At 42.3% G+C, this 14,347-nt stretch overlaps 1 protein-coding gene across 1 annotated transcript in view; it reads left to right on the top strand.

The window, feature by feature from the left end:
* PAXIP1 (PAX interacting protein 1) overlaps positions 1-14,347 on the top strand; it is a 584,896-nt gene that overhangs the window by 525,715 nt on the left and 44,834 nt on the right. The window contains exon 17 of the mRNA XM_069647937.1: positions 2,948-3,048. Coding sequence (XP_069504038.1) covers positions 2,948-3,048 — 101 coding nt within the window. The remainder of the gene's footprint in view (positions 1-2,947; positions 3,049-14,347) is intronic.

Here is a 14,347-nt window from a genome sequence, read left to right as displayed (position 1 = left end):
TGGTGCACATCCTAGGGGTATTGAGGCATCAATTCTGCAAGTTAGGATCTCCCGTGTCTGAGAACCTTTGCCTGCAGCCCTTATTTCTGCCCTCCATACCCCCCCAACCAATCCCCCCCACACCCTAATCGCAACTTGCACTGCGTTTCGAATTCTTCAATCAGCTCAGCAATCTTTCTTCCCAAGGACCTTTGCTCGTGAAATCTGGGTCTGGGTCTGGATCTCCTCTGGTGGAGTAGCCATTGTCTCTGGCCTCAAGTTTGCTTTGGCTTTAACGTCCCTTGGACTCCTGGTAACTTTTACTTAATTTGTACCTATGTACATACTTTTCTCAACTTTCTGAACTAATACTTGTTTCTGATGCTTGTGAATCAGTATTACCCAAATTGTTCGAACACAATTGTTCAAATTACCTAATTGACCGAAGGTCGAGGGTCCGAATTGACCTTTGCACAATTGTCCGCACATATATATATATATATATATATATATATATATATATATATATATATATATATATATATATATATATATATATATATATATATATATATGGGTTTCCCCTCGCATATATGTAACAATGGACCTTCACAATTCGGTCAATTGTGCAAAGGTCAATTGTAGTTCGAACAATTCGTATACATCCTGTGAATCTGCTTAGAATCACAGGCTGTGCATATAGTCTGACATCTAGTGGTAATCGCAGAGTATTGCATCTTTCGTTTGAAGATCGAAAGGGGACGTCGACATGGGCGTGCGTGACTGTAACACTATCCCTAACGTGACATGCAGTGTACCCAAGCTGCGTGGCCTCGGCCCTCTGGCCAGGCCCTTACAGTAGGGAGAGTGGGGCCCCTGTTTATTCTTCAAGAATGTATTTCCTTTTCCCTTCTCTTTCTCTATTTGGTCTGGCTGCGGTCACCCTCTGCTATGGAGAGGGCACCCTTTAAATTGTGCCTGTCGTGTAAGGGCAAGTTTCCTTGGGAGGACTCCATCGCCGTTGCAAACAGTGTCTTCCTCGAGACCACGACAAGCGCTCATGCAAGCAAGTCCAGCAAGCTCTTTCGACCAAAAACGTTTAAGGACAGGCGGTCTAAACGGTGGGTGGGCCTACGTTATGTAGGCAGAAAGCCTTTCCCTCGTTGACGCCGTCGCTTCGGATGGCGAGGAATCCGTTGGCAGCCATGGCTCCAAATTGGAAGCCATCAACCTTTTGGCAGAACCTTCAGGCTCCCAAATGCCCGTCCCGGCCCAACAGACAGGCAACCAGCTCTGTAATTGGGAGTTCACATCCCAGCGACAAGGTCACACGTACCACAAATACCTAAACACACAACCCCTACGGCCTCCTCGACGGAGTCGTCGAAGAAGCGTGCAATGCCAACAGCGTCGCTGAAATCTTCAGCGCCTCCCGAAACTTGCAGTTCCGCACCCTCCAAGCAACAGTCTTCGTGGCATGCGACTGGACATTCCTCTGGAAAGGGGGTTCATCCAAAAAAACATACGGTCGCTGATGCACTGTCCAAGGGTGCACAAGCACCTAAGGCCTCAGTGGAGTCGTCGACCACAATGGCACCATCAGGTGCGTCGAGACTTTCCATTCACTTGTGGAAAGTCAGCGAAAGCCTTGCGGCTATTATTTCGGCAGCTACAGAATACAAGGGCACCCCTTCTCGTCGAGATGAGTCTTCTGAAGCCCCCCAACCTCTCTAAAATGCCTTATCAGAAAGTCTCCCCCTTCTGGGCAATCTGTTCCACCTCCAGACCCTTCTGCATCTTCCCTATGGACTAGGGAGAGGTTGCAAAATTAGATGGACAAAATGGCCCAATTTATTGACTTTTCTAACAAATACATCACTCCCAAAAGACCCAGGGAAGAGGACTCCTGCCCCCTCCCTCATAAATTGCAGAAATTTCCCATCCCTGCACAAGGCCGCCAGGAGGCTATCTTGGAGCAGGAGGATACCTATGAGGACATTAATCTATTTGCGCAGGACACAGCTGATAAAGACCAAGGCTGGGATCACGATCAGTCAGGTCCTTGGCTGTCACCAACACATACACCTGACCCAGACATCATTTGTCTAGATCCCCCTTCTTCGCCTCCACAGAGTGAGTTGTCGCCTGTAGATGACCATTGTTATTCAACGCTATTTTAAAAAAAGCGGCCAATCATTTTCAGATCACAAAACATGAGGTAGCCCCAGACTCTGACTTTGTTGAGGATATCCTCAAGGGGAAGCCTCCGACTAGTCAAGCCATCCCATCATCAGAAATGCTATTACGGTGAGTAATGCATGTCATATTTTGCTTACCTGTAAAGTTGTGCTGAATACCTGTTTTAGATTGTGTTTTGGGATTTTTAGGGAACCTTTTTGTTAAAGGCATTCCTTTTATTTTTGTTGCCTATTATAGTTATTTTCTGATGTATACTTTTTTAAAATACATTTTCTGTAATAAACTGTGTGGCCCTTTTTGTGCCGATATCCGTGGCTGGGTGGGTGGAAGCTGTACTTCAGGATTTACCCTCTACCTTCCTAAGAGTGAATACAAATTGCTCTGTCACAGCTACCATTGTGAGTCAGGTCTCACGTAAGGGAAACACTGCTTACCACTACAGGCTGTTTTTCCCAGTCCCTCACCAGAGGAGGACTTGTGGACAATCTCTCGAACGCTTACAATACCTTAGGTTTTCAAATGACTGGACACCAAATTTGTCATTAATGTGTAAAGTACAAAACAACCACTGTAATTCACACACACTGGTATTTTCAGCTTGTAATGATCAGATGTATTTGAAACGTATTGTAATGGAACTAGTTAAGGAATGTTTTCCATTGTTTGCAGAAATGACTTTTAAAGCATATATGTGGAGTCTGGGATATATTTCCCTGGTTTTATATAGTTGTGATTCCTTTGTAATTCTTTGTTTTCCTACATCCCCCAGAGGAGCAAAACTTTGTTCTGCGAGATGCCGAAGCTGAGGTGCTATTCTGCTTCAGTCTTGAGGAATCGTTAAAGAGAGCACGTGTAACTCCTCTGTTTAAGGTATGCTTTCTCATACATTTTATTTTTGCTAACTGTTTTATTTCTTATAGACATAAGGATAGGGACAGCGTGACAGGAACGCCCCTGTCAAACTATGTAATCCTCAGAGTCAACCACTAGATGGCGGACTATGTACATCATGTGATTCAATACATGGTAAGACGATTACTGGGTAAGTAATATTTGTCATGTACTCAATCTCTGTTTGGTGTCCAAGTTCACACAACAGAATTTATAATTTTCATTGATTAACTAATAAGATAAGTGTGTGTGGGCGAGGGGGCTGGGTTGGAGGGGTTGTTAAGCAATTTAACATAGGCTTTTTGACAATATAAGGAAGCAACAACACATCACTACTAAGCGTAATGAGTTGAAGCCCTATCCTACTGACAAAGTTCAGCGGTGGTCAGGGTAAGTACTGTTAAAGATTTCAATCAGGCGACGCACACCTTAGTCTTGGCCTAGTCTGCAGCGCACAATTGAAATGCTTATGTTTTTTTTGTTGGATTCAATATTGAGATGGTACACCACTCGTATCACACCCCTTTTTCAAATACCCAGGGTCACAATGAGAAATAGGAATGTACGCAATGTACTTGGTTTAACCTTCTATTGACACAACTACAAAACACCAGAGAATAGGAGCACTTTTTGATTTGAGGTAAGATGGCACTTGAGTTAGAATTTCCCCCTGCAATGTTCCCTCATCCCACAAATAATCAATTCTAAGTGGATAAACAGAAGCAGCAGGTAATCAGGAATGACAAATGGAAAACAAAATTAAAATCCAATCTTCCCTCCCCAAACAAGAGAGAAAAATGGATTTTAAACCCTGGCAATGCTAAAAATGACACTCGGAAATGGATGAATAAAACAATGAATGTGTATAAAACTCTTGAAACAGAGCAACACTGGAAAGATACTAGCAATCGATTGAGCAAAAACATATAATTCGAAATTGAATGGAAGATTTTAAAACCGTTTACACTCAAACGACATGTTGTAAATTTAGCAACTTTTTGCAATTCCCGCCTGAATTTACCAAAACTGTCTTTAATAAAAAAGGGTGAAAAATTGTAAATCACGATGTGTTGGGGTGTAGCTATGGATCATAGGTACAATCCAGAAGTTAAATTATGTCTCTAGCTGGTAAATTGAGTGAGTCATGCAAGATCTAGTGAAGTGTGTTTTGAGAAAATGAAGGCGGGCAAAAGGAAAAGAAATCAGTTTTGACAAGAACAGTTTTACTCTACACTTGAGCATTCAGGCTAGACTGTCAGATTGAGACACAATAAGCTCCAGGGTTGACTCTCGAGTTCAACCCTAGCACCTCCGCGCCCGCCATGGCGGAACCAGTCCGATCACTTGAAAGAGGACTAAGGGCTTAGGATTTCGCAAGACAAAATTATTAAAGATATTGGCGCTAGCACAAGAAATCAAAGGCAGGGTTTCAAGAATGATTTTTGACAATATTACAAGTTATCAGGATAAGGATAGAATGACTTAGAGAGTGGAATTAAGCACAAAGCAAGACAAGATCTACTCTGGTTTTCTATGGTTCCTATTGATACTCGCAGTCCACTTTTTAGTTTGGATTTTAGACAGTCAGCGGTTCTGGTCACCACACAGATCTGGTCTAACAAGGACACCCGGACAAAATCAGCGGGACAGGATGAGCAGGGCAGGGACTGGATTCCAAAGGATAATTCTTCTAGACTGGCAATTCTGGTTACAGGATACTATAGGTCACCAGGGTAGCAGGATGGAAGGATTGCAGCATGCAGTGAGTGGTGGCAAGCCACGCTTGATTAGGATGCCAAAAGTACCACAGTTTCTCCTGGTTACTGGGAGATTAGTGGGTTTCAATATTGTAGGGTAGGCCTTGCTGGAACGGGATCAGCAATGCTTGGGTTTGGCAGTGGGCCCTGGAATAGGATCAGCAATGCTTGGGCTTGTAGTTGTAGTCTGAAAGATGAAACAGGAACGCACCACAGGAAATCAGGAAGTGTGTGTCTAGGGTCTTGTCAGGGACCATTATTTATAATGCAAAATTACATCATCAAGGTAGAGGCTGGGTAGGGTTAACTACGCACGCCCATAAACTACTTGGATTGGGCAGGGGAGCTAGTCTCTGCCTCGCTCTTAGTTGCTTGTAGCCCGTATGAACAGATACCAGTACCACTGCTATAAATTATTTTTGTTTGTTTACCACACAATGGCAACAATAATGCCCTACCTGTACGAGCCTGAGTATTTCGAGGAGGAATTACTGGAAAGAGAAAGCTGGGTAAACAATGGTGCTTTGAACGACAGTTGGCCGGATGTTTCAACAGATGAAGAGCCTGGGCCTAGTCGCATGGACGGTGTTTCCACCTGGTGTACCTGCAATCGGTGCGCGCTATTGCGAACCGAGGAGGAGAACTGCTGCTACCGAGAAAACTCTGGATGCTTGTCCTACATATCGCAAGGCGATCCACAGCCGCAAGCGTTACCGAGCTGCCAGACTTCACGGCAGCCTGCCTCACACGGTCCGTGTTGAGGATTTTGATGGTGCTTATGCACGAACTTCGCACAACAGTTCACCCTCGTAATCCAAGTAACGAGTAAGTATAGTCTGGTTGTGATGTCAGGTAGGCCACTACTATTTCATGGTTGTCCCCTATATTCTCGTAACTTCAATATATCATTGTCATATCAGTTTAGTCTTGCAATTCTCTAGTAATAGTCGTATAAAAGTCGTTAAATATTGTGCAGTGTCTAGTTAGCATTTTTTCCTGGCAAAAATGCCATTGCATACAAGAATTGTCATTGACAACTAAGGTTTAATACACTTATCTTGGTCTTTTGAAAACAGTTTGTATCTTTCTCTTTCACAGGTGGTACCGGCTGGTGGCCTATCGTTCGTACACATGGTGGCTTCACGGGAGGCTTGGACACCGTGTTCGACGAGTAATACCCGCCTGTGTCATTTGTGCCATTAGACAAACTTTCCCCAGTGACAGCGGTCAGTACAGGGGATTTTCCCTTGCTGAGCTGCAACCAGACCTTTACAATGTGTAGTATGTTTGTGCCATCACAACAAGAAACCATATAAAACACAACATATTTTTTATCAATGGTTGTTTCAGTTTTTAAGTGAATCAAGTGTGTTTCCATTCAACAGTGTTCCGGTGCCTTGTATGCACGCCCCCGGCCCATCCATCCCCCCTCCACTATTAAAGGCAGTTCGCACCAGTGGATGTGCGCTGCCATGGGGTGGTGTCAGGGGCGCGAACGGCCAAGGTGCCAAACACCATGTACACTTCAATAGGTATCTTACGCCCAGCGGTCATTGTTCACATGACATCCTCAGACCCCGTGTCTCCAGACAGGCTCCCCTTGAAGCAGGCCGCTCCCCTGCAATACACATAATACCACAACATATACACGTCAGTCATTCACAAACACACCCCTTTTTGTTATTCTTTATAAACCACTTGATATTTACCATGAGAACATCTTTGAGCACTGCAAGTCAACACGTGAACATGCCACTCTGTGACCGCTTCGAGTGAACCCGTCAGTGTGCTACCTGTGAACATCTAACTGTTCTCCTGCCACTAATTACTCTGCTTGTTGAATCCAACTGTTTGTTGGTCAAGGTAAGGGCATGTATCCTAATCATATCTCCTTCATTTGTAAATTTATATCTATTTCGAAGGAACGTACTCAGTAGTGCTCTGTTAATTTGTATCATTGCTATTGACTGAGTTTCTTTTGTTATGTTATAGATATATCCATTTTTATCAGTGTCAATTGGCATCGTATTGCATCCTTCGCGGACCGTGTCTATAGTATAAGCATGTTTCCTTTTCGTGCATGATAGAACATTCAAGGGACTAGTAACATGTTCTGATTTTCAACACATCAATTAATCGTTTCTGAAATTTATCCTATAGTACAGCCGCACACGCTGCACTGGTTTTGCTGCGGTGCCCAAAAGAAAGCGTGCAATGAACAATGTATGGTCCAATTCATTCTTTCTCACATTTTTATGCAAAATAATTTTCTACTAATGTTGACCTTTATTTTGCAGAATTTACAACAATGCCTGCATGTTCTATTTTCGGTTGCCCTTCGAAGACCCATGACAAATCTGAAGGTATTACAATGCATGTATTCCCTAAGACTGTTGATCGAATAAGAGAATGGGTCAGATATTGCGGATATCCACCGGAAGAGCTTGAAAGTAGAGTCAAACAAGTGTTGGAGGACAAGAGGGATCATCGATAACGCATCTGCAGCCTGCACTTCAACCCGGATATGTACGACACATCCTTGTACACAAAGAGGAATCAAATGAGAACAACTCGAAAATTGCTCCCAAACGCTATTCCAATTTTATTCGTGTAAATGCCGCCACAGGTGAGTCACACTTCCGGATTTAGCTTTATGCCTGTATTTTTGGTGTAAATGTCACTTATAATACTTTCGATATTTATGTGATTGAATAGCTGTTTAAATAATGACTATTTTGCTAAACATCACTCCTTGTTTTTGAGAACCCACATAGAAAATTGATTTATGGGGACAGATAACTATGCTATATTATGCATTTACATAAGCATAATTTTCTCGTATTCAGTCTCCTTACATGGCACTTTTTAATGTTGGAACTTCTAAATCGAATAATACTTTCCCTTTACAACTCCATGACTATCCACCGAATATGAAGCAACAAGATTCAACATCCATGTCTTGCCTGGAGTCATCAAACACTTTGAGTGCGTATCAGGTAATCTTACCTAGCTATTCTGCTCCATACTGGTTTTATGCACGGAATTCTAGATAATGTGATCATATTTACATATCATGTAATTGTTTGACACAATGTTTCATTCGTACATTACTATTGATATGTACCTTTGTCGTCTTTCCAAATTGTGTGTCCAGTTTCATCCCTCGTAGTAGATCTGGTGTCAGAGGTATGGGTCTTCACAGTTCAATTGGACGAGATAATCTGATCATATTTACATATCGTATAATTGTTTTACACAATGTTTCATTCGTACATTACTATTGATATGTACCTTTGTTGTCTTTCCAAATTGTGTGTCCAGTTTCCAATATTTTCGTCCTTACTAATGCAAGTACTGTGTTTCAGGGAGATGCTGAAGCGTCCTCTACAATTACATTATCCCTTGTAGTTCCGGAAACAGACTTTGCAGTTTATCCAGAGCCAGAGGTATGCGTACTGACAGTACCATCTAATGAAAGAAAGTCGGTATAATTATATGTGTGATGTAAATTACTTATTTTAAATGGATACTATTTTTTGTAGGGATGTATACAAGATCCGTATATTGAACGGGAGGCACGTGGATCTGAGTCGGTGGGCCAGTTTGCTGATGGTGATGCTAGAGTAAAGAAGGTTTCAAAGAAAAGAAATAAAAATAAGGTTAGTTATAAACACTTTATATGTTTGGCAATTGTTTTGTGATGAGGCCATCATTATATGCTTTTTTTAATGTAAATTGTACAACACTGTATGTTGGATTTACACTGAACATCCCTTTTCCTATCTGTCCTGTAGTTTGCCGATGGAGTACCGACTATGCAGACACAGACAGTGATACAAATGATAGATGCTGCTTGCCAAACTGTTTTCACCATGGAGGAACTATTAATTGAGGCGCGGCGTGTTCAACTCGAGATGCCTATGTCCAGTGGCCAGAAAATGAATGAAAGATTAGTTTTACATTACTCGATGAGCACTTGACACAATCGACACAAATAATGCCCCCCAAAAAACAGTCCACATTGTTTTCTCCTATCTATTGTCAAGTAACAGATGTTGAAATGACAGACTGAAGCATCAATAATATTGACCGACGAACCAGATAAAGATATCGACTATAGTATGTCCAGTTTGGCTCATATGTCCACAACGGTTCAGTCCGAAACAGTATTGCCGGATGACAGTCTAATAAGATGCCAAATACATTGTATTCGACAGCTGCTTGATGGAGATTATAAAGATGCGGACATGTGTGTATTAAGAGGGAGGAGAAGTATGTGGGAAGCCATTGGTGAGCGTGACTCGTCTAACACAAGGCAGTAACCTCAAAATACGTGCCACTTGTGAAAAGTTCCATAAAACATTTTCATGGTCCGCTCAACCGATGCTGGGGAAACTGCCAGCTGGCAATCTACTGTGTGCAGCAGCTTTACTTTTCAGTGGCTCTAGTTTCACAAAGTTATCCAGTTTCTTTCAGTTTGTGGGACTCCATTTTATTTCTAAAACGCAATACTACAAATACCAACGTGATTATCTATTCCCTGCCATTAGTGAAGCTTGGAAAATTGAACAATTGGTTATTCAAACTACATTCTCCGGTAAACGGTTCAGGCTCGCCGGCGATGGACAGTGTGACAGCCCCGGATTTTCTGCTAAGTACTACACCTGCCATTTTCAGGACATGGAAAGTAAGAAAATTGTGAGTTCGGTGGTCGTGCACGTGTCCCAATGTAAATCCTCAGTGGCCATGGAGAAACTTGGTTTTATAAAATCACTGGAAGATCTACAATGTAGAGGAATGCAAATCGACCTCATAGCCACGGACAGACACGTTTCAATAGCCAAGACAATGAGAGAGCAGTATCCAAATATTAAACATCAATTTGATGTATGGCATGTTGACAAATCAATCAATCAAAAAAATCTCGGTGGCAGGGAAAAGAAAAGGTTTTTGAAAGTATTTCACAATGGTCCCAGTCTTTCAGCAACCATCTTTGGTGGAGCTCCAAAACATGTGATGGGTCTGTGGAAAGTCTACTGGGAAAATGGCGGTCACTAATGCACCACTGTTCCGACGTTCACCACTGGACAGAAAACCAACATTTCCACCAATGTGAACATGGCCCTTTGTCCCCAGAGCAGGCACGGAAGAAGTGGTTGATCCCATCTTCACCTCCACACAAAGCCATTGAGAAGATTGTGTTTGATAAAACTCTATCAAGAGATCTGAAGGGACTCACAGAATTCTGACACAGGAGATTTGGAGGTGTTCCGCAATATGTGCCTAAGGTACAGGCCAAAGAGATTGCATTTCGGCATCCAAGGGATGAAATCTAGGACTTTGCTAGCAGTATTAGCGCATAACTAGAATGTAGGCCGGGACTAATCTAGGACTGCAGGAAACTTAGGGATGCTTCTCTACACTATGGCCTTTACAAAAAGAAGCAAAACATGGGCGGTCAAACCAGCATATGAGAAAATGGAATTCGATTTTGTGAAAGATCTTATTGTTAATGTCGTCGAGATGCATACTCATGGAATTGTGCACAAATCTGTTCAGAGCACACATACATTGCCACAAAACATTGCCAACGTGCCACGTCCACTCAAAGCAGAGCTCGTTCAAATCCCGGTACAAATGATTACCATCTGTTTTTATTTTTGGCAACATTTCTTTTATAAACTGTACAAATAAAGTATGCAATTTGTCTTTTGAAATCTATCCTCTTAGTCCTTTTCGTAAAAAAATAGTACAATTATTACGATTGCTTTCACATTTCACAGTTTAGTCGAGCTACTGTGGGACCTTCATTTTTCGTGTAAATGACCAATGGATAACAGTGTGTAAGAATCTTTGGGTTTTGGCAGTTGCCTTGCCATAATGTTCCCGAAACAGCTGAATATCTGCTTGTCACACAAAAGGGATTGGACCTAGGCTACAAAACATTCTAGGCATGCAAGAAGTACTGACTGTGAAAACATGCCATGGGGTAGGGGGCCATGAGATAAGCAGAGGTGGGCCTATTACTAGACACATTTTGACTCAGTTTTTGTGTTACATCGACTATAATTTTGGAGTAGGGGGCATTATGTCATTGGCAAGTTTCCCCTACACCTCAGCAGCGCCACGAACAATGAGCAGTGACAGCCCCCAATTTTTTCATCCTGTGCCCGTGCTTCAAAAAACATATTCTCATGGATGCGTTGACATTGGATGTTGCAAAGTAAGAAAGTATGTTCATTTTGAGTGAAGGCCAACAGCTTTGAATTTTTGCTTTGGAGCTGAGAGGCCACGCGTCCCGCGCACAGTATAAGGTTCTATTGTTTTGTGACCTTGAGAGGCAGGGACCATTCCGAAAGGGATTGAATTGAAGGGGGGGTGTAATAACGTATGATATGGTAAGGTTCCCCATTCCGAAACTGGACCTAGTTACATAGAAGTTCAGTTTATGAAAATTCGTTGACACGAACGGAGGGGTGTGCATTACGCCAAGAGAATGGAAATGCCGAATCTAATGTAAGTTTCTCTTTAGACGATTTTATACCAGAACTAGTCGAAATGCAAATAGCTGACCGTTATTGCTGGGTCACATTGTACTTTTTCGTTCTGTGTGGCATATTGCAATGAAGCGCTAGTACAACCTTTGTGTGCTGGGCTATCTACCGGGCACATCGGCAGGCCAACATCGAGATGCATGTAGACCACCACTCGTTTCTCCCTGGTTCTATGCTAATAAATCATTACATTGTTTATGCACCTCGAATTGTTGCCCCAGTTTACGCATTACGTTTAGAGCTCAACATACTCCATTGCACTATCCTCAGAAGCAAATAGCGGAGTACTTTGATATTCCACGTTGTATTCTCTCGGTTCACATTGTGTCATCTCTGCGCTAATAAAGAAAATGATTAATTGTAATAAAGATCGGCTACTGAGACACATTTCTATTTTTATGTTTTGCAAACCGGTACATCGTGCCATTCTGCGATTGTCATCTATTCGAGACCCCGACTGATGGGTTCTTCTACCGCCAGCTGCAGCTACACGTCAATCATTGGATCTACTAACTGTCTTCTGGGACGACAAACAAGGTCCAATAGGCCCGTACGCGGTACCGGCAATTAGGAGCAACATAACCTTTACAGTGGTCTAGTGCCAAGTTCATGCACAAGCTTTGCAATTCACCGTGCGACCGAAGTGGTTATTTAGACAAAATGAACACCCTCTGTACCAAAAAGGAACAGCGCTTGACTCACAATAAACATTTGCGATCGAGAAAAGTCCCATTTTGATTGTCGGACGCGGAATGTTATTGAAACATTTAATGTGAAATAAATGTACTTTACCAATTCTAGTCTTGCTGTTTCCTTTTAAAGTACAGTTTCATATTCCTAATTGTGATGTGCTGTGCTGTGAGACGATGTGTATTGTTTTCCGGGTTCCGCGTCTAGTCGCGTAGTTGTCAACTGGGGGCGTTTGGCTACGCTGCCCAGTAACGTCGCGGATAGAGGCGGAGAATATAAATGATTTGGTGATGTCAGGCTCATGGGCGGGGGATATGATTTAGTGCCGCAAATGCAGGTCACCCTGGGCGATGCGGCAAGTGATAAGATTATCACAAGATGGCCGCGCACTGCTGCATGATTTCGCTTGTGTTCAAGAGACGAAAACTCCAGTAAGGTGCATAGGAAATGTTTGTACTATCGATCGATTTATGGTGAAAAACACATGGACGAACCATAGGGACAATAATATTTTGACCGAACTTAGATTTGCCCTAAAATTGTACAATTTTATACACAAATGCGAATTGTCCCTGGGGATGTATGTACCAAATTGCCACATAAATACTTTCCTTGGAATCTGTCGTATTTCGTAACTTCTGTTCCCCATGTGGCAATGAGTTATACCAAGTTTTAAAAGACAGCCCCCAAAATTCGATTTAAAACTCTGAATTTTTAAATTTCTGCTAATTCTTGCTATAGAAATAAGTCTTTAAAGTTTCTTTTTAAAGTCCCTTTGTTCCTAGACCCTGGCTTTTTTTCTTCCTCCAACTGCAAGCAGCTGTAATTTCCTTCCAGGCAAGATAGGTTTCCAGTCTTAATTTAAGGTTTTATTGCCCCTTCACACTTGACAGGTGAGTGTCCCAGGACTGCTATTGTCCCAGCCTGGAGCACAGACGAATGTCTGACAAGCTTGTGAACTTTCATTGTCTTGTCCCATACAAAGTTTTTCAAGCTAGCACTTTGCACCTACGTGTCCTGGATTTATGGTGTATCTCCCTTCCTTGGAGGAGTTTCATGGCTGGCAACTGGAATAACCGGTTTTTCTGAGAGCTTGCAACTCCAGCCTATGTGTTTTAAACTGTTTAATTTCTTACTTTGGGTCTTGACTTAAACAAACCTATGACAGATATCCTATGTGTGTTATCGCCACTAACATAATTACTTTACATTGCTAAGTAAACAGGCTTTCGTTAACAATTTAGTTTTAAACAGGCCATTTTTTCTCTTCAGTCATCACCACCCATTTTTCCACATGGTTTAAAAACTGCTAGCATTTCTTTCTTTAATTCGGTTTGCAGCTCCTCAGATTGCCAGTCTTTGCAGCTGTAGTCATTTTCCTTGGAGCAGGACTCTTACCTAAAGTATAGATACATTTATCCTTGACTTGGCTCAGAGTAGAGTCTCTTTGAACTGCTGCGCCTGGATACATTTTGGCAAGAAATAAACGCGTGTTCCAGTGCGAGTGAAAAGAAAGTTGCTTGTTGATTTCTTTCCAATCTACTTTGACAGGACCTGTCATTCAGGAATTATGCCTGTTTTTTCTGAGGCACAATGAATTATCCTGGACCTGGCAGGGCCGTTTCCATCACAGTGGTCTCAGAATGCACAGATGGAAATAGCAACACAGCATTTTGAAAGGGTGAAAAAGGTTTTCATTTTGAAGGGGACATTTTGGCTTTTGCAGCAATGCAGTGCTGCCTGTTGACTTGATTCCATATATGTTTCAGAACGCACTGGCATACTTTTTTTACTTTTTTGTTGCTGCCAAAATGCAGTTTTGAAGTCCTGGTGCTCACAGGAGCCAGCGCCACTAGGTTGCTATTTCTTGCGCAAATGCAGCTTGGTGATGTGGTGCCAGGCCATTGAGTCGGTCAATATATCCCACGGTACCCTTGTCTGGATACTTTTAATGCAGTCTGTAATGTTGCTTACCTGTCTCACATAGAGCACAGTGGACTCAATGTCGTGGTAATACTATAGTCTGTGAAATATTTTCGTATTATAACAAATGTATTCTCCAGCATTGGATCTTTCATGGATTCATATTCCCTGTCATATGGCTGGGAATCTGTAATATTAAAGCAGTTTGCCTTTAAAGTTTAAAACTGCTTCTCACTTTTGTAGTCAATTAGTGTCACTTTGGGTCATACTGCTCAAGTTAATGGCATAGGTCCTCCTTAGATCCACCCCGGTGGCCATCTCCATATTTTTACTGCACGTTTTAAGTGTTGGAAG

Source organism: Ambystoma mexicanum, chromosome 2q, assembly GCF_040938575.1.
Source record: "Ambystoma mexicanum isolate Mex_15411 chromosome 2q, UKY_AmexF1_1, whole genome shotgun sequence".
Lineage (NCBI taxonomy): Eukaryota > Metazoa > Chordata > Amphibia > Caudata > Ambystomatidae > Ambystoma > Ambystoma mexicanum.
This window is presented reverse-complemented; position numbering and strand designations above follow the sequence as displayed.